Source organism: Pleurodeles waltl, chromosome 12 (assembly GCF_031143425.1).
Source record: "Pleurodeles waltl isolate 20211129_DDA chromosome 12, aPleWal1.hap1.20221129, whole genome shotgun sequence".
In the NCBI taxonomy this organism is placed as follows: domain Eukaryota; kingdom Metazoa; phylum Chordata; class Amphibia; order Caudata; family Salamandridae; genus Pleurodeles; species Pleurodeles waltl.
Window position 1 is genome coordinate 71,254,960 of NC_090451.1, and position 23,130 is coordinate 71,278,089.

Here is a 23,130-nt window from a genome sequence, read left to right on the forward strand (position 1 = left end):
GAGGCAATGCCTACCGAGAAAAATCGGGAAAGACATCTCAATCCTGGAACGGTAAAAAAAACTGCAGTAAACCTACTGAAGGTTAAGGCCATTATGTACCAGTTTGCATGTTTAACAAACTGGACAGCTTAACTCGGAAAGGCAAAACAAAAACAGGAATGGCCAAAGACGAAATAACTATTCAGTACCTGGCATCTCATCGTTAGAACTGGAATGGCTGCTTGAGAATGGCTAGAAGGTAGGTTTTGTTTCGCCCTGTCCAGCACTTATGCCACTAACCTGCTGGCGAAGAAACACACAGATTTAATTCCAATTCAGCAAGCCTCTTGGGTTAACTGTGTGAGAACTGTGCATTGTACTGACATACCACAAACACATGCATGTATTGTAAAAAGTCTTTATTAAGAAGGCTTTGATGTCAAAAAATAAAACTCTTGGTACAATTTCATAACCGTAAGTCAGCTCAGCAAATATAGAATCCGGTTCTTTAGCCCTGGCAGGTTAAAGGTCCGTTCTCTTTAAAATAAAATATACTTTAGTTCTTAAAATTTATTCAATAAAGTACATATTTCCTATAAATTCCCTACATATACACAAGAGGCAAAGGATAAAAAAATAAAACTAAAAGATACAAACAGAACGCATCCCTCAGACAAAAATAAAATATAAAATTAAAGTATAAATTCCTCCCCCCCGCCCTCCCTCTTCATTTGAAACAGGACACACTTGCACACTCCCAAACATGTAACATTTTTGGGCAGTTTTCACATTGGCAATTACAAGATTAAAAATAAAATATATTTATATATATATTTATATATATGTAGAAAGAACATTCCTTCCCAAAAAAATAAAATGCTACGTACAAAAAGAAACAAAAAACAAAACCCTTGCGTGTCCTAAAAATAAAAAGTGCAACCGGGCCTTCTCTTTCAGTTTATTTAACTTTTTCACAACGGAATACTGTTATTTGGAAAGAAATGATTTAGATGAGCTAAACTTTCCCCGTGCCAGTCATGAAACCCCAGGGCCAGAGGTAAAAGGATTCTGTAAACATTTGATTTTTTTCTCTTCCAATTTTGAATTTTTGCCCCTTAGTTTCTCTGCCCGCACACCCACCCCCCCAACCCTCAATCCCTTCCCAACCATCTCTAGTCAAATCCAAAACTGTTATCTGCTCCTGTCCAATTCATATTAAATAAAGGGTTAATTTAAAAAGGTATATTGTAGTAGTTCTTAAAAAGTGTTCTAGGGGGATAGGGCGAAGCAAGCAATGCCCCTTGGATCGTAGCTCTTCCTGAAGTTGTCTGGCTAGGAGAAGATGCGTATGGCTTGGGTGACTGGAGTGTGGCAAGCAGGGCACTCTGGAGTGGGCCGTTCACAGATCCGGATGGCGCACTCCATGCAGAAGAGATTGTGGCCGCAAGGCACCAGGGCGGCGATCACTTCACTCTCGTAGCACACCATGCAGTCGCGAGCGCTCTTCCGGTGGCCGTCTGAGCTGCTGGAATCCGTCGGGGAGCCGGAAGCAGCGGAGATGCTGCCAGGTAGGGAGGAAGACGAAGAGTATCCTGTGCTGTTGGAGAAAGAAGAAAGCGAGCCCTGAGTGGGCAGCCAGGACAAGGTGCTGACTGGATCGCTGTGGATCCGTCGAGCTAGCGGGTGTTCCAGGGCGATTCCAGTCTCTGGGAGGGTGGGAGAGTGCCGTGGGGTGGCAGTGCCACTGATGCTGCTGTTCCGCCTCTGGTTACCGTTGATTGAGGAACAGCTACTGAAGGTCTGGAGAGGGTTTGCTCGCTCGAACGGGGACCATATGGTGCCAGGGGCAGTGAGGTCCAGGGCCAGGAATTCAAATCCAAAATCAGATTCTTCAGAGTTCAGTGGTGGGGCGTGGGAGTCGTTGAACGTAAACCCTGTGCTACTGGGGCCAACACCGCTGCTACTGTTGGTGCTAAACGGGCTGGTGGGACTGGCGTCCGCCACACGGCTGCTGTAGTAAGACTCTGTGGATGCACTGCCCAGGGAGCTCAGGCTGTCATTCCGTAAGCTGGCAGATGGCCTGCGGGTTGGATTAGGGGCTTTGGCCCAGAGGCTGGATGGATTGCCCAAGAGGTCCAAGCACACATCAGTGCCATTTGAGTGAAAGTCATTGTCCGTGTGGATATCCACGAAAGAGCCTGTCCTCATTGTAATGTGGGCTTCTATCTCCTCCCGGGCACGGTCAACATTCTCCGGCATTCCAGTCACCTCAAACACTGGCTCCTTGTCTCGGCTTGGGGTTACAATGTAGGTGTGCGTGGTCTGCTGGATGCGCTTAATGGTTGCGCCCTTTGGTCCCACCACCAAACCGACCACGCGGTAGGGTACCCGGACTTGGATAGTTGTCTGGCCTGGCAGGTTGGGGGGCCCTTGGACCGTTCCAGTGAGGCCATTGACCTTGTTTCTGGTTGCTCGTATCATGGAGAAGTGCTCTGCAGCTGACAAAATCTCTCTCTTGGCCATTTCTACATCTTCTTTGCGTCCAGTGACGATAAATATGGGCTCTTCCCCCCGGACTGGGGTTTTTATATAAGTGTTGGTTTTCGCTCGCAGGGCTTTGATCTTGCATCCTGAAGAAAGATAAAAAGAAAATAAAGAAAATTAGAAGCATACCAGAAGAGACACTTAACACAGCGGACCTTTATTTTATTTGATTTCAGTTGTATGCAAAATCATTCAACTGCACCAACCTAACCTACAAGAAAAAGTGTTAGACTTTTTAAAGAAATGAAGACCTCATCCTCCACGTTATTCTGCAAGAATGACAAAGAACCCTCAACTTTGGTGTACTGAGTATGTGTTGCTACTTTAAAATAGCTAACCTTTGCAATTTCTTAGCACCTTTATTAAAAAAATAAGTGAGCTTCCCAATTTTCAAACCCATCACCTGTAGGTTACACACATCAAAAGCCAGTGTTTCACTCCATGAGCAATCTCAGCAGTTGTAGGCCAAAACCTTGGGAAAGGTCCAGTTTTTTTTCGTAGTAGTCTAAACAATTTGGTGGAGTTAAAGCTTTACAAGCTACCACACACAAGAAACCATTAAAAGGGCAAGATGCAGCCCTGGGCAAAGTTGCTATTACGCCAGAGTAAGCATAATTTGGGTGATTTCACATTACTCTGATGCAGGAGTATCAATAATTAGGCAGTTACTCCTGCTCGGACAAATAAGATTAAGGGGGGGGGGAATACCACAAAAGCACATTCAGCGATCACCGATACTCGATATTGGTGTTCTGCTGCACTTAACCCATTTCTTAGTGCAAAATGTATGAGAGTAGATTTTAGATGAGGGTGGATTTTGTGCCTAGAAAATGGTGCTAAATGCTGGTACTAAGTTGAGGGAAAATCCTACACCCTGTAGCATATTTAGCAAGCACCAAAGGCTGCTCATGCTAGCTATTTTGGTGTTCTGTTGCATTGAGTGATATTTCTTAGCGTAAAATGCATCACCGTGTTCATTTTTGCACTGAGAAATATAAATAAACGCAAAATTCTTCTTTTTAATTCTAGTCTAATCTCTCTGAATTCTTAGGTAATTGCACATAATTACTCTCAATGGAATTACCGGAGTTATGCCAACCCCCAAGTAAAATGCACAAAAAAAAATGTAAACGTTAAGGGTCATGTTCTTCTGCAAAACAATGAAAGTATTTTTTTTTTTTTTTTTTTTTTTAGAAAAGTGCGAATGTCGCACCAGTAACTTGCATATGCTTACTTGGCTTCGAGGGTAGCGATAGCAAGTCAAGAATGTCATTTAAATGTACAGAGTGATGCTGCAAAAAATACCACATCTGGTGAGTAGAAAATGAACTAACAGATTTGAGTACAATAATGGGTTCTCGGTTCAACAGGTCAATCAATACGTGGAGAACAAAGCCAAGAGGTAGTGGTTTATAGATCAACACATCAGTGAACGTGGGAAGGAACTGAATCAGTTTTGAGGAATTGATAAAATAGGAGCTCCCAAGTAATGTGAAGGTCAGTCCTGCGAGCAGGTAACCCACAGCGCCGTTTCTAATTAAATAACCCCAATGGTAGCACAAAGCATGATTTCCCTAGCTAAAGGGAGATACAAGCACATTTATGGAGCACAGGGTAGCTTAAGGGGAGGAGGAGATCTCCAGCGAAGGAGTGGGATTGTTAAAACACTTGAGTGTTGGAGAGAACATCCAGCGGAAACCAGACGACTCATTGCAAAAATGTGTTTCAGGAGATCCTACCTGAAGCTAAAGAGGAAAGGCTGGGCTTGTATGTGGTGAGGGGGGGGTGAAAAGAAAGGGGTCTCTCGAGGGAGATGCAACACTTATACAATAGTCACTTAAGCATCAAAGGACTGGACAGGTTAGCAAGAACACTCAAGGTCCTACATTGTTTGAGAGCAGGTAGGCAGGGTGTTGAAGAAATCAGGTAGGTGTGGGCACACCTCGTAACCTACAACAGCAAACACTTGCAGCAAATAGAAAATCTCTATTCCAATTTTTTAATCAATGTTTTTCAAAATGTTTAACTGAAATAGGCCAACACTCTTATAACTGCAGCTTGCATGATGTAAGAAACACCCCACATTTGTATTTGGTAAACTTAGGCCCTTCATGCAGGGTCTATTCCGACACCTTTGGGGATGTCTGGGAAGGCCAACTAGCCAAGTCAATAGAAGAAGAAGAAGAAGAAGAAGAAGAAGAAGAAGAAGAAGAAAAAAAAAAAAAAAAAAAAGACATTGCAGGAAGAGTAGTCGAGTATTGTTTTTTATATCAACTAGTGGGTGCAGTAAGGAGGCAAGAACAGTATCTTGAGCTACTCAGTTTCCCAAACAATTAAGTCAAAACTGCAACTGGCTTTAACCCAAACATGCTCCCAAAGCATAGATGAGTACTTAAGGAAAAGAGAGAACATGCATTGGGGACTATCCCCATGGGTCAACAGTGTACTAGCACATGTGCTGAGCAACCAACGCCACCCCCTTTTTTTGATGTACCTAAAACACTGCCATAAAGAACTTCATCTAAGAACATACAAGAGTTGTTAGCTAACAAGAAGCAACCACAATGGCTGAATTCTGAAAAATCCTAATCTACACAATATTTTTGTTGGGGGAAAAATGTTTCTGAAATCCGCATACAATGTTGATTTTGTAAAAAAAAAAAAGTGTAGGTCCCCAAAGCCTTTGGTGCCCTGCTGCCAAACATCTTATCTTGATTAGATTTGATCTCTACTTCATGCTACTCCAAACCCAGGACGAAGAGAACCTTCTCAAAATTGGACACAATACCCAGGATGTGTGGGGGGGTCCCCATCATCACCTTTGGAGGATAAAAAGTCAGGGCACAAGGAAACAAGGGGGGGGGGGGGATCTAGGTTAAAGGGCATATTACAACCACGGGATGGTGAACACCACAAAATCATGATCTCGAACAAAAGTCTGAAAAAAGTTACATCAATTATAATGGCCTCAGTACATCATTCAACTCGACTAGACTTAAATCCAGCACCAAGGTCCATCTCGGTCAGACTAGAACTGACAGCAGAAGCTCGTGTGTGCAATCACCCACTCTAGAAACAAATTCACTAGAAAAATGGCAACAACTGCAAGAGGTTTGGTCAGCACCAAAGTAGCCTTACGGGAAACAATAGCCGACAGGTCAGATAAAGGGCTGCAGCACATGAAGCCACTCAGCAGACCACCATTTGATGACGTTTCAGAAGCCCATCATATCCTTTCATCAAATGCCTCTACTAAGGGCAACCCACTTCCGCTAAAACCCTCTCCCAAGCCCCCTTTTTGCACAATGCCCAAAACTATGTCCTTCCGGTAGATAACTCTGCTGGATAAATCAACTGCTGGCTGAAATCAGTACAAAATACAGCTGTACTCAAATATCCACTAACCTTCCAAAATACACCTCCACCGGCTATGTATTATCGCATAAAGAGATGTCTGGGAAGGTATACAGATGCATGTAATTAAGTAATCTGCTGCCCACCAAATTCATCACCGTTTGATGGCATTCTGCCAGTGCTGCAAAGACTGGCGACTAAAAGTTTTATTACAATTTTTTGGAATAAGTTAGAGAAGTGATAAATATTGCAACTGAACTCAAAGACAGCCCTCCGCTATTTACCTGTACTGCGTCGTAGAGCATTTGACCTCAATGAATAGTTTACGCAAAACATCCCTATAGGGTTTAACTTACCAGAATGCCTTGTGCGGAAGCCAAATGGTTCATGATAATTAGAAGTCTGTGAAAGTGAAAGAGCACTGTTATATGAAAATTGGGGGGTGGAGGAGGGGGGGCACACTTCATTCCTACTGCATCCCTTAATTCAGAGAGGTTAGAAGGAAGTCTGGGACCCGAGGCAGATACTCAGGATAACTACTTGGTATGAAAATCCATTCCAACTGATTTATTGGGTGTAGGTTTGTGTTTTCTGAAAATATGGCATGATCAGGCACCCGATTCCCACGAAGGACACTGCCTGCCTTAATTCAATACTGCAAGATCACTAGAATTGAACGAAAAACTCCTAAACGCGGTTGGTGGTGTGGCATTACGGGTAAGGCTCCCCCTACATTGAAAACAGTTAAACTAAATAAATACTGTAAACCCGTAGCAGACATGACTGACCCATTCAATAATTTATACCAAGCTTAGTAATGTCATTCCAGTACTGGACTTTTGTAATTTCTTACAGATGAAGATACTAGTAAAACCTTAACCATGTTGTAAGGGATTATATATTGGGAATGTATATACTATAATTAGGTGCACATTATAATCTTGAAGTCAATAAAGCCTTGCAGAAAGGGGCTCGAGGTCAACCTCAAGCTTATGGAAAATGGCGGATTCTTAAGCAACATGCTTCTGGTGCAAGCAGCTCTAGATCTCCAATTCCTATAGTGTTGGATAAGAGCTTGAGACTACGACATTAACGACTTAAATTATCAGGACAGAAGACCATGCCAAAATGGACAACTGCTAGAACCTGGTTTAGATCAAACCATATTATGTAGTCTGGTGCAGGTAGATGGTTGATCTTTGCATTCAGCCCTGAAGCAACATCCACAGTAACGTCTGGATCTTTTAAATCTAAAATGAAGAAAGCAGAGCAAGGGATATTTTCTTACAATGAAAAATAGATTCACTCAGATAACTTGTAAGAATAGCAGAAAGATGCTCCATTTTATTATTCATTCAGCATTATCATTTCAAGCAATATTTTTTCCTCCATAGCACCCATGGCATGAAACAGGTAATATGGAGCGATTGAGGGTTTACAAAATTGTAAGTTTGGTCCGGTTGATCTGCACCATTGATTGAGTATGGCGGGCAAGGACAAATGCAGAGCACGTAATGTATCAAAATTTCTGATTTTTTCAGTACAACTAAACTCTTGGACAAAATGGGTGGCATGAATGCTGAGTGGTTGAAAGTTCGGGTGGGGTGGGAATTGGATCTAGGAGATTATGGGTTGGGGTCTTGGTAGTGAAAATAGGTTGTATACAGCCCAGATCAAGGACTGGGTACTCCCACCAAAGAAAAAGGTGCACCACATGACAATACCAAGAGGAGCAGAGAAAAACAAAAGCTTACAAGACCATAAACTGGCACTTCTCAAAACAACCCCTCACTGGAGTGTTGCAGAAGGTGTGGGGTGCACTACACTATTAGTAATTAATGGAACTGACATTCTGGGTCAACTACACTCTTTACAGATAAAGCAAAAACATTTTTTAGTCTCTTGGAAAGCAGTGGATTCCAAAATGCATTCAAAATTAAGAAATGAGACGACAAAAGCGGCCTAAAATGAAGAGCTTGTCTGGAAGATGATGATGTATTTTTTGGTAAGTTAAAGAGGGATTCCAGGATTAAGAACTGACCCGTCGCTAACAACTGAATACTATGGAGTGAGAGGCAGTGTGCTCCTTTTTTTTTGCACTGTGTCGAATGGCGGCTCCCTTGAGCTAACAGGTTTACGAGCCTTGGTGAGGCACCTGCGCACCAGAGTGGTACATAAACCTGAGAAGACGTTTGGTGGCATTTCAAGCAACCCCACAAAATATGCTGCTCTGTGCTGATGACAGGCGAAACCCAGAAACACGTGTCCAGGGATACACAGCACTTGCTGCACCAACTAAGGCGAAAGACGGATTACTTTTGTTAATGTGAAACGAATCTGACTGCATTTTCCAAGATGCATTGGGGCCAACTTTTTGCTGGAGTGTGAGGCAGTGTGCTCTTTTTTTTTTTTTCGCACTGAATACTAATTAAGTTCATATTTGTATCTCCAATCTAGGATAATAAGCAGGAGGGATTACGCATTATCAAGCAAGTGTCTAAAAACCACAAGCCAGGATGACTATTGTACTTTATCTGCTGTTGAGATAACAGACGTAACTATGCAGTTAATCCAGGGCACTTTAGAGGCCGATATGAAGCGACATGATTACTTTAGGAGGTGTAAAACAACCATAACACCCCGTTTCACACGCCTCACAAACTTACAAAAGGCATGCTTTCAAGAGATTATTCTATTTACTTTGAGGTCCAAGGCACCCTTTGCCTGATCAGGAGGATTTACAATAAAATCCCTGGTGACTGTTCCGTTTACAGAGTTCCGTTTTACTGCATGAGGGACCAAAGTCCAGGTCCTTGCCCAATACGTGTACGATGGCAGGGCACAGATTCCCTGAAAATATTAACGACCAAGTAAATTTATTTTAAGATGGTGTGTTGCTTCACAGTGGTAGCTGTCCAGGCCCACAATGCTTCCCACTGCGGTTCCGAGCTCCCGGCACTGCATTCTTCAGTTTCTATGCCGTTTACTCCGCCAATGCCGTAAACCAAGTTTGGGTTGTACTATGTGCCAAGCCTGGAACTTTTCTGGGAAAAGTTTCAGGCCTAAAACTGACACTGTGCACCCAAAAGGTGGGTGTCTGCACCGAATAAATTAAGATCTAGACGAGCTGCTCACCCTCAGTTACCCACGAAAAGCATACTGGGCAACTCACACTCTACGCCCCAAAAAAGTTAACCTCCCATTCAATGAGAAGGACTGCGCACCGAAGTGTTGGGCTAGCTCTGAATAAGTGGCACACTTGCTCAGGAAGTGAGACTGTCAAATCCACCGAGACTGGGGCAGGAATTTTGCAGCATCGGAAACTGATGAATTCTAACAAGAGTCTTAAAAAATGCAGAACAGTGCTTGAAACTGCCGGTGGGGAGGGGTGAAGATAGATAATAAAAAAAATAAGGTGACACTTAAAGGGCTCTATAGTAGCACACACAAAATAAAGTTCAGCGTTAGGAGCCCAGTTGTAAAGCACTGAAACTTAATACAATTAGATGTCTAATATTAGCATAAACCCAGAGTATAATCAAATCAATATTTATATTTTCCAACTGTTTCTATATTAAATAAATGTAGTTGTGCTAACTTTATATATTAAATGTAGTTAGTTGTGTTATCTTCTCCACGCCTTAGATAAGGTGCTTGGACACCTACCGATTTTAAAGGATTTGTGGGATGAGAAACGGGAGGCTGCCTGCGAGTCTGGGGACAGTAAAGGGAACAGGTCTGGGTGGAAGGAGTTGAGTGGGGGAGAGCGTGATGGGTGCTTTTAAGGTTTGAGGAATAGGATAAATGTAGAGATGTTGCAAGGATGCCAGAAGGATGGAGCGAGTAAAGCAAAGTTTCAAAAAGTGGCAAAGAGCTTGCAGTGATGTCTTTTGAAAGAAGAGCATGAGGAGTCTGCACTGCAAACAGGCAACAATTTGCCCCCCACATTCGGAAGAGGACCCGCCTGTAGGCCCTAATTTCAGACGGCGGTGGTGGTGATCCAGGCTGAGCTAGAGAACCGCAGGAGCTGGGTGGGGATTCACATGAAATCTCCCCAATAGCGCAAGAGTAAAACAAGTACACCCAAGCAGACTCCTGTGTCACCGACCAACTATCACAAGGATTAGTCCAAGTACTTAATATGCTGAGAGAGACTACATACAGCATTCATTGAATGTAAACTTAGCAAAAGAACAAACTTTTAAAGAAGATAGCGATCAATAAATCAGGAAAAGGTTTAGCCAGTAAGAGTTGTGAAAAAAAACCTCAAATTTAGCAGAAGCATTACAGTCATTGATCAGAAGATAGCTGGGTCAGTGGAAAAAAAAATTGAAGCGCAGTCTTTCATTCTATATAGAACCTTCAGATCCTGCTTAAGGCAATTCTTTAAAAAAAAAAAAAGGTAGGGTGAGAACTATGCAGAGATATTCCCGAGTTCAGAATGTAAAGTGCAGCTAACATCATTCGGAAGAGAAGGCTGTGCATGAACTCGTGCCAGCTCAAAAGTCTGCCCTTCAGCCACTTGCAGCACACCATCAGAGGTGTACATGTTTGTTAGTAACGAAAAGTAGGGGCTTTTTTTTAAGATAATCAAATTAGCCTCATGTGGGAGGTGTAGGTAGCCTTTACTGATTCCCAGACTACATTCATACTAGTTCTGCTGAGTCAGTATCAAATTAATTATCATCTAATTATGCTGTTTAGAGTTTCAATACTATATGCTGCAGTAGGTGAACTTACTGCACCCAGGCTTTGGGCTGGAATTTTTAAAGGAAGCTGCTTTGGCCCCCCCCCCCAAAAAAAAAAAAAAAAAATCCACACTGACCGAAGCTGAAGAGCTTTTTTTAAAATCAGGATTCGGCGTTTGTCTAATCTGCTATTGTGCCAGAAATCTGGCGACCTCTTATACCAGCAGACTTCTTTTGTTCTAGAAATACAATCACATCTACTCTGGTCCTGCTCAGACACCCTTGTCCATGGAGTGTTAATACCATGAAATTAATTATATATACACATATACACACACAAATTGTTCAGCCAGAAAGACCATGTGCAGAAGAAGAAAAAAACTGCAGAGAACCCCAAGGAAGAAAAACCAATGAAAAGTTTTAACATTTGCTGGGCGGGAGTAACTTGTGTAAAGCATGCACAGAAACCAAGGGTGAGACTTACACATGAACGTTTCCTCCTCGTTTTGCGCTGCTTGGCACAAAGGGACACTGCTCTGCACCCTAAGGTAGGCATACAACCAATAACCAGCGTGGTATGGTTTGATATTTTCACTTGCTTGCTCTCTCTCACATCTCTGGATGCGCTGGTATGCTTAGGCTGCCGCCAAAGACAAGTCCCTAGAGGGCTCGCTCCCTCGAACCTGACCCATATTTACCTTCATGTTTGAAACATTCTTTTAGTTTATTTAACATGGTTACACCGACTTGCAACAGTCTCCTTAACATCCAGGCAACAAATTTAAAAAACAAATCTTCAGGTGCTTAATTAAAATAAAAAAAAAAAACACACAAACAACGAGGGCTTGTTATGTCTCATGGGCACGTGGCTATAAAAAGCCGGGCAGCCACTAGACAGCACACCTTCCCGAAGGACGCCTAGAAAGAAGAGGAAGGAGAAGCTCCGGTTGGGTAGAGACCAGACTGATGCAGCCAATGGGAACCTGCCTGCATGATGTCACCATACTAAGCAGAGCACGCCTAGGTCTAACAAAGAACAATGAAGCAGCCTGGCTGCACAGTCCCATGGCACACAGGAGATGCTCCACGGACACGACCTGGAGACAAAAAGTGAAATGCGGCACCGAGCAGACTTTACGCACCGTAGAACGGCAGCTGCACCTACTAGGAACAGAAACTTGGGACCCCTGCATCATACAGGGTACCCAGCCGTCAGCCGCCAGATTTAGCAGCACTGCCCGATATGTATGGAGCCTGGCATCTGAAAACTTCAGTGGGAGGAAAATTCAACAGCCTGAAAGGAGGCAGGAAAAAAAAAAAAAGTGGAGGCCTGCCCCGAGATACTACTGTAAGTAGTAAGTTCTGCAATCAACACTTTACAAGATTCTTCTGCATAATACGCGGAACGCTAGGGCGAATAGGCCTCTCAAATGGACACTTTAAACCAAGAAACTTCACGGCGGTAAACAAATAAAAGCACAATGGACTGCAATGAATCGTGCCACTATTCGGAGACTTGTGGGTGTTGGCGCTGCGTAGTTTGCTTTACAGAACTAGGAGCCGGCTGCCAACGTTTAAAGGTACTAGAATAAACGCCATCTGATTGGAAACGCACAAACGGAGGGTCGATAGTACCCAGGGATGCGGAGTCCTAGTACTCAATGAGAGGTGAACACACCGTTATTTTAAATTACTAATGAAAGAAACTAGTGCAGATACAAACGGGCCTCTGAAATGAGAAACAGACCTGACAGGCAGACATAAAAGGAGGATGCTGAAAAGGTACCTTGGGCCACCACTGAAACCAACCCTAAGCCACCTGCGTGCCCACAACACCGCTCTAGGACTGGCCAGTACCTTTCCCTCATCTCAGCACATCTCACCAGGCCCACCATTAGCTTTAACGGTGTTATGAAGAGGTCGATCCCCACTCATCAGGGGTTAAATGTGTGTACAAGGCCCATATTTTCAAGTAAAATTATTTACACAACTGGGGCTATCTGAAAACCTTTCCATGAATACAGCCCTCGGGAGTCCAATGTTAGTTACAGGTGCCATACATCAACTGCATACACCCATTATCGAAAAGCCCCTCAGAAATCACTCACACCAATACCTTATCCCCTGCAACACAAAGCAAGTGTCAAAGCCAATAGGTCACACCTTTTGCCTTTGACAAAGTAAGCATATGCTGTCCCACACTGGTGGTGGGAGGGAGTAATTTCCATGTTGAGGCTGCTAAACACCACTGGCAAAAAAGTGTGATCATGCAACCATGTGTCACACATCCGCATATATATTGTGAGATCATATATTAGACCTAGAATCGCCATGCATACAGAAATCGCCATTTTGGTTTGCTTCAATTTACCATTCCAAGATTTCAGCTACCAATCCAGGAACAGTAAATAGAAATGTGTGGACACCCACTCCCATTGAGCATTAAGGGGAAAAAAGTAGTTCAACATGAAGCTGTGAAAGGATACAAGTCATACAATCAAAAAGATGGCAAAGAGCTGTGCTCCAGAGGTGGGGCAAACACAAGAAGTGAAGGCAGCCCTCAAATAGGTATTCACATGAAGCTAGCAAGACAGCCAATCAATGGGTTGATCCAATGATTGGAAAGTTTTAGTACTTTTCACAATAGCTTTTAGTCATCTGTTGACGGAGACCTATCTGTAACAGATATATACACATCTATCTTCCCTCAATAAACCTACTTCACTCAAACATTTGTAAAGCGTGCTACTCATCGCTAGGGTCTCAAGGTGCTTATGGTGGGTTGGGTGGGTGTGAGATTGCTACTGCTCAAACAACCAGGTCTTGAGGCGTTTCCTGAAGGTCAGGGGGTCCTGGGTCTGTCGTAGGTGGACGGGGAGGGACTTCCAGGTTTTGGCGACGAGGTTCTAAGGATCTGCCACCGGCTGTAGCTCTGTGGATGCGAGGGGCGGTGGTGAAGGTGAGGTTGGCAGAGCAGAGTTGGCGGTTGGGAGTGTGGAAGGTGAGTCGTTCATTGAGGTAGGCAGGGCCAGCGTTGGAGAGCTTTGTGGGTGTTGAAGGTGATCCTCTTTATGACGGGGAGCCAGTGTGGATTTCTCAGGTAGGCTGAGATGCGGTTGAGGCGTGGGATGTCGAGGATGAGGCGTGCGGAGGTGTTCTGTATATATTGCAGTTTTTTCTGTAGCTTGGCCGTGGTTCCAGCGTAGCGAGCATTGCAATAGTCCAGTCTGCTGCTGACAAGGGCATGGGTGACCGTCCTTCTGGTTTCGGTAGGGATCCATCTCAAGATCTTGCGGAGCATACAGAGGGTATTGAAGCTGGAAGATGTGATGGCGTTGACTTGCTGGGTCTTGGTGAGCGATGAGTCTAGGATGAAACCTAGATTGCGTGCGTGGTTGGTGGGCGTCTTATGCAGTTCCTAGGGTGGCTGGCCACCAGGAATAGTCCCATGCGGAGTGGTTGGAGCCGAGGATGAGAATCTGTCTTGTCGGAGTTCAGTTTAAGGCGGCTCCTCTGTATCCAGTTGGCGATGGCATGTAGTCTGACCGAAGGCAACACTATCAAACGTAGGATCTAACAGCTATAAAGCAGACCGTTAAATATTTGCTGCTAAACATAGGCAGCCACAGAGGTCACTTTTGAAACTCAGCCTTCCACCGGTCTGAGGTCAGTAAACAGAGTACCAGTAAGCAGGGCATAGTAAAACTTGTTACTAAAACCTGACAAACTTATAGGAAAAAAAGCTATATAAACAATTTATTCCACCTCTCCGAAAGCTCTCAATTGAAACAACTAAAATAATATAAAACCTCTACATTAAGTAAAATGTATTGCTAGCGTACGAATTCGTATGGTGTTCGCTTATTTAGAAAGTGCTTTTTAAAGGTCAGAAACCCTCGTAGGGCCTTAAACCTTGGAAGAATAAACTTGGCCAAAAATTTAAGAAAGGTGACTTGATGTAAAACATATACTCACGCTCACTTTCTAAGCGACACCTTAATGCAAGTTTAATCACTTCTATTTCAATGGGCTTGATAGACTAGTGTCAAAGCTACAACTGAGGCTCTGTACGTTTAGCAATACTATTAATCTTTAAAGTCCCAGGTGCACACCTTAAGGAGAGAATATTTTTCTAACCCTCAATATAAGAATGCTGCAAAACAGCCTCAACATATCTTTAAGGGATTAAGATTTACAGATGCATTAAAAAATATATATATAGTATTTATGGGTACTTATCTCTTGATGTGCAGTGTATTATCAATGGAAAGCGAGGACTCCGCTACCTTCAGGCTTAAGATACTACCTAGCTTGTCTGAACCACAATTTATTTGCCCTGAAGCACTGACAGAATACATAAACTATCCAAACTTATGGGTGGCAGGTGTGATATTATTTCCATTACCCTAAAGACCCATGGAACAAAAAGCTAGCAGTCCCAAAACAGCAACACCCATCAACATGCACTTGGTGGGTGAAAGCTTCCAGAGGAGAGGTGAGGTTCTGGCAATCTCCAAACATTCATTTTATTTTTTAGGGGAAACGGGATCCAGGACCTGGAATCAAGAAAATAACATTTAAACATTTAACCTACAACTGGCACATCAGCATTTACCTATATATATATGTTCGGACACTCTTAAACCCCCCCCCCCCCCCCCCCTTTACTGGGAATCGAAAACTGGAATCCTGCAAACATAAAATGCTTTATAGTGGATACAAGGTTACACGTTCCTATTGATAAAGCAGAATACAGCCCTTACATGCAAGATCCTTCTGGAGTACCAAGACTTAAAATAAGTGCATCATTTGGTACTTTGGAAACAGTATATGTTCTTTACTGTAATAAGGATGAGGACCTGCTAGAAGAAAGTAGGAAGCGCCTGTAGCAAAGGTTAGTTATTTGTACAGCATTCAGGAGTTACAAGACAAAAGGTCTACTGTGATGACCATTCCCCCAACATTTTGGCTACCCAATGAGATGGGTTGATTTCTGCGGCCCTGGCATCCCTCCCTCAGCCTTATCCACTGCAGACTTCACAACCCAAAACAACCTGTATAGTACTGCAACCGATGCAAAGTTTGCAGTCTTCAGAAATCACTGCTGCTAAATTATCTTTCGCCAACTTCAAGTACAGCCAATACTGTAAAATTGTTCCATGAAACCAAGAACTGAATCCATTTTGCCAGAGAATAGATGTTCTTACCGATCCTTTCAGAAAGGAAAATCGTCCACACAATGGATGAGCTAGCAAAGATGTCCCTGGCCTGCAGAAGACATCCATGCACAAAGGAACAAAGCACAAGCAAGGGCAGGGAATTAAGTGAAGTACTTTTGCCTCAGAAGATAAATCTGAGAAGAAAGAGGGTGACAATAGCCGTAATGTGGGTTCTTAAAATAACTGACATAACAGGGAAGATGGACAAAAGTATCAGGGTGCAACCAAGCAGGAACTCTGCAAATGTTTCTATAGTGTACCAGCTTCATGTCTGATTATTAGGTAAGAAGGTGTGATGTGCAAGGGGAGGAAAGAGGACGAGGTGGGTTACTGACAGGATAACTAATGTTTCAATTATGTGTGGTTATAGTTCACTATATCTGTAATATGTGAAATGTGTTAAGTCCCCAAATAATTTTTACATAGAAAAATATAAACACCAAACTACTAATTATCGTACTATATATAGCCCGCTGCTGAGGGCTATAACAGTCGTTCTATCATCTTTACAAGCTATTGGCCCGAGCAGCGAACAAGGGACTATAAAAGGAGCAGAGGGGCCTTTAAACACATGTTTAGAGCGAAAAGAGCTATAACACTTTACATCACTTCGCCCACTAGAGGTATAACTTCGTAGATTAAAAAAGGCGAAACAGAAAAACTACCATTGCATGTTAGAATAGAAGCTCTATACCAGGCATTATTAGCCCCGGAACACTCACCAGCACAGCTCAACATGCCAATGTTCTAATGTGAGGTGCCCTCCTAACTCAGAGCCCATCATTTACATGATAAAGGATTAGAAGGGAGATCCAGAAGCCAGCCTTTGGCACAGAAAGGGAGCACCATTAAAGACAAAGGTTTACATTTTACTACTAGGTGGTAACCTCGAGACCATCCATGACAATGGAGCCTTGGCATTGAATCTACTGTGGCTGACTGCTAATTAGCACAGTCCAGCTGTCATTGTGCTGTATTAGAAGCATTCACATTTCCAACTTCGAAATGTAAGATTCTAGAGTCTGTCACTCCACACAAACGGGGGCTACCTTCAATAAAGACTTGCAGGTGTTCCATCTAATTGCCTCCTCTGAAAAACCAAACTAACATCCTTTGTGATTCCCAAAAGATATACTTGGATTGTTCGCGATTAGAAAAAAAAAAAAAAAGATTTCAGGCCAGAGTATCACATTAACTGGTTTTAAGTAGGAAACAGCTAGGGCAAAGAACCATAGTCTTTTATGGTAGACGTTTTTTCACTCCTACCAGAACTGAGCAGCTATTATAAAAACAAGTCTCTCTTATCACCTAGGCCGCCCGCAAGCATGAGGGCACCATCTCACCCGAAACAAAGAGGTGAAAATGAGGAAGTGCTTATTCCTTTGTTCCTTTCTACTTCTAGGCCCACGTGCTGGATGCAACATTCAACCACTGGTGAAGAAAATGGAGAACTGCCTCACTGGCCAAGTCAGCCTTGCTCGAAGGACTACTGTGTACCATCTCTGCTGACCAGCTTGAGGTTGGTCAAGCTTCGTGAGAAATGCCAGAGGGGGTGTCCTTGCTGGTCTGTTGAAATAAGGCTCTTCTAATGTAAAGTCACAGCACGTCTAAGATGATTTATGCCAGACTTACAGAAAGAACTCTAATCAGAGTGAGCAGAAGAAGCAAACATACTCAAACAATATAATAGTGGAGCACACCAAGCACAAATTTCTATGGACTTTGTTAACTTGGTATTTTGCATAACCGTAAAGGTACTTCCATTAAACACGTGAATTTCAAAAAAGCATAAACAAAAAAAAATTCAGACATCAGGTTGTAAATCACTTTTCCTTTTTACTAAATCAAACATACTCAACTATTCCCTTTAGACTCCCAATTAATAGGGAAATGCATTAGACCAAGAGGTCATTCAAGTCAATCGCCTCTAAAAATTTCTGCGATGAAAAAGCTCATCCCGAAACAAGAGGGATCCTTCAGAGCACCTCACCTAAAAAATGTCTACAAACTATTTTAAATGCTGCTCAGAAATATCTACATCATCCACTTTAAGCCCCCTGCGCTTACTGAGAACATGCACATATGGGAAGTCCCATCCGAGAAGCAAAGGCAAGATGATGGTCAGAAGGTAGAATATTAAATCTCAGGACCTCCAAGGCCACCAAGGGACCCCTTCCCCTTTGTGAATGCATGCGAAAACAGGTTGTGGTCCCACAAACCACTGCCTACTCTTAAAAAATGAAACTATTTTTAAATGCATCCCGATTTCCTTTAAAGGAAAACGGGCTGCATTAAAAAAATAATAATAATTGTTTGCTTTATTGAGAAGCAATCACAGACATGGTGGTCTGCTGTGCCATCTCTGTGATTCTAGCCATTCACAATGGCTCGCAAATTGTGACCTACTGCATGAATATTGATGAGGTAGGTCCATTTGCGAGTCCTTGCGAATCGCAGTATGAAACTCCTGGAGTTTCATACATTCCAATAGCGATTACTTAATTGCAATTCGCAATTAGGTAATCGCTATTGTACAAAAAAGATACATCTAGCCCCATATTTTAACATCATAACCACCAGGTTTGCAAAACGTGTCTCAGATGCCTAGGAACGAACGAACAACAAAATAATGTAGCTAGATTTCCTGACAATAAATGGTTGTGAGGATAATTTCCTAGGCAGGAGACCTCTAACCCACATCGGGTGGCATGCTTCGTCATTGGGGGGTCACTCAACAGCAAACAGGGCACTCAGCAGGGTCTGACCGAGCCCTTTCTTCAGCACGTGTCAGTCCTAAATGGGTCCCTAAAATTATATCCACTGGCGTTTGGGGGACTATTTTTGTATTAAATCTATTAGTACAATATTAAAAAGTAAGTAAAAACAGATCTGGTATGGGTTAGCCAAGGTGTAGGCACCAGTAAAGCTCAAGTCACCTGTACCAATGCAGATGTAAAGGAGGCCTTTATCTTGGCTTACTGGGTTTGGCAAAATCATCTCCAATAAGGTGGTATCTGCGGCTTACCTGAAGGCTGAGCACTCCGGGAAAGCGACACAGACCTGCAAACATCATTCAGTGTGTGCAGTCCTGAGCCACACATCCCAACCCCGACCCCTATGAAAAGATTAGGAATGGTACCTGTCTGAAGCAGACCACTGCCTGCTTTTGTGAGCCAACTAGGGCCTAAAAAAAACATGACAGCAAATAAATAAAAATAGAAAAACAAATGTCACTGTAGATTTAAAAACAGAAAAGTCAAGGAGTGCTTTTCTCCGACCAGAAAAAGCCCCAAAGCTCAGGTAACACACCCAATCCCTGAATTCTCCATTGTGTGAAAACTAAAAACTGCCGTATACTTTGGGCTTCCACTGTTACACAAATCATACTGCCTTAAGCTCAACGTAGCGGATGTTACAGTTCCCCATTCATGCTACTGTGTCCGGATATTCCACCTGGTCCCATGAACACTTAATCCTCTCCGGTAACAGTGCGAGAACTACTAATGCTGCAAGAGATGGCCTCGGGGCGCCTGCTACTGATTGGTAGTCAACGCCATGCACCCTTTCTGATGGATGCCCCCCCTGCCACCGCACCCCCACAATCACAGCCTCTTCGAGGCACATTTGCACTCTCCTTGCCTGCACCAGCCAGTGATGGCGCTTTAACCTTGTCTGCTTCCTGTGCACTCGGGGGCGGAGAGGAACCGGGGAAGGCATGTCCGGGCATGGGATAGATTGGGAAAGAATCCAGATGTACTCCCTCTGAAGTGTCGAGCGCGGAAGCTCACAGTTTATTTACTCTCTGCACCACCCGGCCCCTTCCCCATTCTAAGAGCCAAACGAAATGGGAAAGCGAGATCTCTGCCTGCGAGTGGGATGCTCAGCCCATGCTTGGAGGGTCTTCGTGGAGCCTCTCGGAGGCAGTGCAGCTCTTCGCCATCACGCCATCTTCTTCACAGTAATGTTCTATCGTTTGAAGATGACCTGCTGGTTTAGATAAGCCACCTTTACGTAAGATGAAGTAGTGAATGGAACCCAAGACACTGCATCAAACACCAAACCTACAGTGGGCAAACGGTCCAAAATACAGTCAGGTGCAAACTGCCAGCGCACTTGTTCGGTCTCGGGTCCATAGAAAAAAAAAAAAAACCTGTCAGGTTTGACTCAGAGGGAACTACACTTGAATACCCTGCCCCCCTCCCACGCACACACCCAAGAGCATTACCTGACCTTCCCACCTCCACTAACCCCGCCTACAGACCGTCTTAATTCACCACATCACTTTTCTAAAGCATAATGCAATGTGCCGGCCAATAACTCCTAAGTTGTCACCTGCGAGCCCAACTTGCAGCAAACAAAGGATCGACGTGACCACAAGGTGATACCCTAGAAAATAAACCGTGAATAAAAGCGGCTGTTGGGCCTAAGGCACCACCAAAGAGGACCCAGCACCTGGTCACATGTGCAGGCCTACACTGGTCGCAGATAATGTGAATTCCCTACACTTGCAAGACCAGCCACTTCTGGGATAACTAATCTATCTGATTTTGCAGGCCAGCATTCTAAACGGAGTCCCCGCCTTCCAGAACTGACCAACTCCAATGAGGCTTTTACTCGAAACTTGGGACCAAGCGCGGTGCTGTCGGCCTTTTAACTGAATATCAGCCTAGGTGCATCTCTCCCAAGAGGGAGATAGCAAGCACCGTTTCCATGTAGAGAGTAGACAAGTGCAGGATTCACTTTAGGGGAGGGCAACCCTTAGACACTACTTCCGGGATACTGTAGAATTTTTGTAGGTTAACGCCACTGTGTCATGCATCCCTGTTACAGTTAACACTCGAATATTCACCGCCAGTTTCCGCTTGTGAAGTTATCTAATTTATTTTGATGTTATATTGTGCTATGACAGGGTTGCATGACAAATCCTGCAAACACTGCTGGTGTGGTCTGTCTTGAAAGCTGCTCTTTGCTAAGTCACCCGGTACCTTTTCAACTTTTAACTCCTCAATGAAGTTTAATCTTTCATGGTCATTTTACTTGGGGTGAATATTTGTTCTTCATATGTGCAGCACCGAAAAGCTGGATCAGGACATTTTGTGTACATGGGGGGCAGCAGTGATTGCGTCCTCTTATGCACTTAGCCTAACGACCCACAAAAAACAGAAACCCGGTGCACGTGGCCTATAGGAGGGACGCACTACAGATGAATGAAGTTTAGGTCATTTCTAAGAGTACCTAAAGACGTTGCACAAGGTAGTCGTCACGTTTAGTTGCAAGAAGCCCCCCCCCCCTTGTTATCGTGGTCGAGAAAAGGAGCCCCCAAGGGACTAAGTCTATCACTTCTAAAAGCATTTTCTGCTTCAGGCTGCATTTTTTCCGCTGGTGGGAAGCTGCGAGCTGTCATTTGCTTCCCTGAGTGGCTGCGCATGTCGGGCGCTGCAGAGGCCTATCTGAAATGTATACAAAGATAGGTCTGCATTCGGTTCAGCAAATGTGAAACATAGGGGGTCCCCATTAACCGTAGATGGATTTTTTAATCAAAATACCGTTTAAGCCCTTTAAAACACCTTCTCCAGCCGTGCGGTCCTCCGTATCGTTCCCACCTCCAGAAACACCTGCCCGTCTCCCCACCACCCTGCAGCTTTCCGCCAGAGATACTCACCAAAAATCACTGCACCAGAGTTAATGCTTAAAGTTTGCATACAACCTCCCGGGCAGCTAAGGTTCTAAGGGGCGCCACCCACCCTTCACCAATGAAGACAGTGCACCTCATCCTGGATAAAGGACGCACGCCCTACACTCTCCATGTCGGAATAACAAAGGCTCCCGATGAGGGATGTGGACAAGCGGGCCAGGAAAAGTAAGCGGACCCTGCAGAGGCTTACTAACTGTCGGAGACAGAGACCCCTATACCCTGCTGACACAAGGACATCTACTGGTCCAGAAAGCAACATCCCAAGGGTGGGGCAGAATAGAGGCAGCGAACTCTTGCATGGTGGGGGCGCTGAGACAATATAGGCCAGAAGGGAGAGTAGATAGCCACCTTGCACTGAGCAGGAATCCGGGGGGGGGGGGTGTTGCAGCAACCACCCCAGTAATTGGGGGTGAGGGGGTGGTGATGACAGTGCCCCCCCCCACCGGGATGGAGTTGCATGAGCCCCGGCACGCTGCTGTCGTACAGTCCCCACCCCCGGCCGGTGGGGGTCACCCAGGTCCCCAGCCCCCCCCCGGTACTCGCCTTGGCGGCCCACGATCTCGGCGACGTGCTCGGAGCTGGGCACCGGCACGCACTCGGTCATGTTGACGCTCTTCTTGCGGCTGCCGATGATGCTCATCTGCTCGGCCAGCAGCGCGGGGCCCAGGTGCGGGAAGGCGCCGGAGAAGAGGTCCACGGGGGGCGGCGGCTCGCACGGGGGGCTCCCGGACTCGGGGTCCAGCAGCATCAGCTCCTCGTCGGGGCCACCGTCCTCCTCAGGCTCCTCGGGGCCCCCGTCCTCCTCCCCCAGCCCCAGCAGCGAGAGCTGCCCCAGAGCGAAGCGGAAGGCGTCCTCGGCTTCGGGGGGCTCGGGGTCCCCGGCTCCTCCGCCGCCGCCGCTCCCTCCGCCGTCCTTGTCGGGTTCAGGCTCGGGAGCACCCCCTGCGCCCGGCTGCGGCTCCTCGTCCTCCTGCCCCCGCGGCTCCCCGGCGGCCGGGCCCCCGAGCCGCGGGCTGCCCCCCGCCGCCGCGTCCCCCTCCGGGTGGTAGATGGAGCTGGGCATGGCGGGGGCGCCCTCCCCGGGGAGCCGGCTGGGCGCGGCGCCGGCAGGCTCGTCCGCTTCTCCGGCTCCTGCAGCCTCGGTGGTGGCGGGGGGGGGAGCGCTCTTGCCGCTGTCCTCGCGCCGCCGGCTCGCGCTGCTGCTGCTCCCGGCCTCGTGAGGGTGGCGGCGGCTCGCGCTACTGCTGCCTCTCCCTTTGTCTGTCCGGCGTCCGTGCCCTCCTGTGTGTGTGCGAGTGCGCCGCCCGCCTCGCGGCCTCGCGCGCCGCTTTCTCTGTCTCTTCAGCGCGCGCACGTAGGCACGCGCCCATACATTACAATTACACAAAAAAAATACGGGGGCTCGGGGAAAAGGCGCGCGCGCGCGCCCGAGCTTCTGCGCGCTGGTTGGTCGCCTATCTGTCCCCCCCACGGCGCGCGCCCCTCCTCCCCCCTCCCCAGTAGGCTGGCGCGCGCCGCAGGCCCCCCCCTTCCCATAGTTCCCCCCCCACTTGGCCCCGCCCTCAGTGCCGCGGCTGTCAAGGCGTGACACCAGCAGCAACACAACAATGGGTTCAGAGGACACGCACATGGGCAGCTGCGGCAAAAGGTT

At 45.5% G+C, this 23,130-nt stretch overlaps 1 protein-coding gene across 1 annotated transcript; it reads right to left on the reverse strand.

The window, feature by feature from the left end:
• Positions 1–381: 381 nt before the first annotated feature.
• On the reverse strand, positions 382–22,927 carry MEX3D (mex-3 RNA binding family member D). Its single transcript, XM_069216903.1, has 2 exons — positions 22,023–22,927; positions 382–2,609 (listed from the first exon to the last, which is right to left on the reverse strand). The coding sequence occupies exons 1-2, from the start codon at positions 22,540–22,542 to the stop codon at positions 1,312–1,314; spliced, it is 1,818 nt and encodes a 605-aa protein (XP_069073004.1). The 5' UTR covers positions 22,543–22,927; the 3' UTR covers positions 382–1,311.
• Between the last annotated feature and the right edge of the window lie 203 nt (positions 22,928–23,130).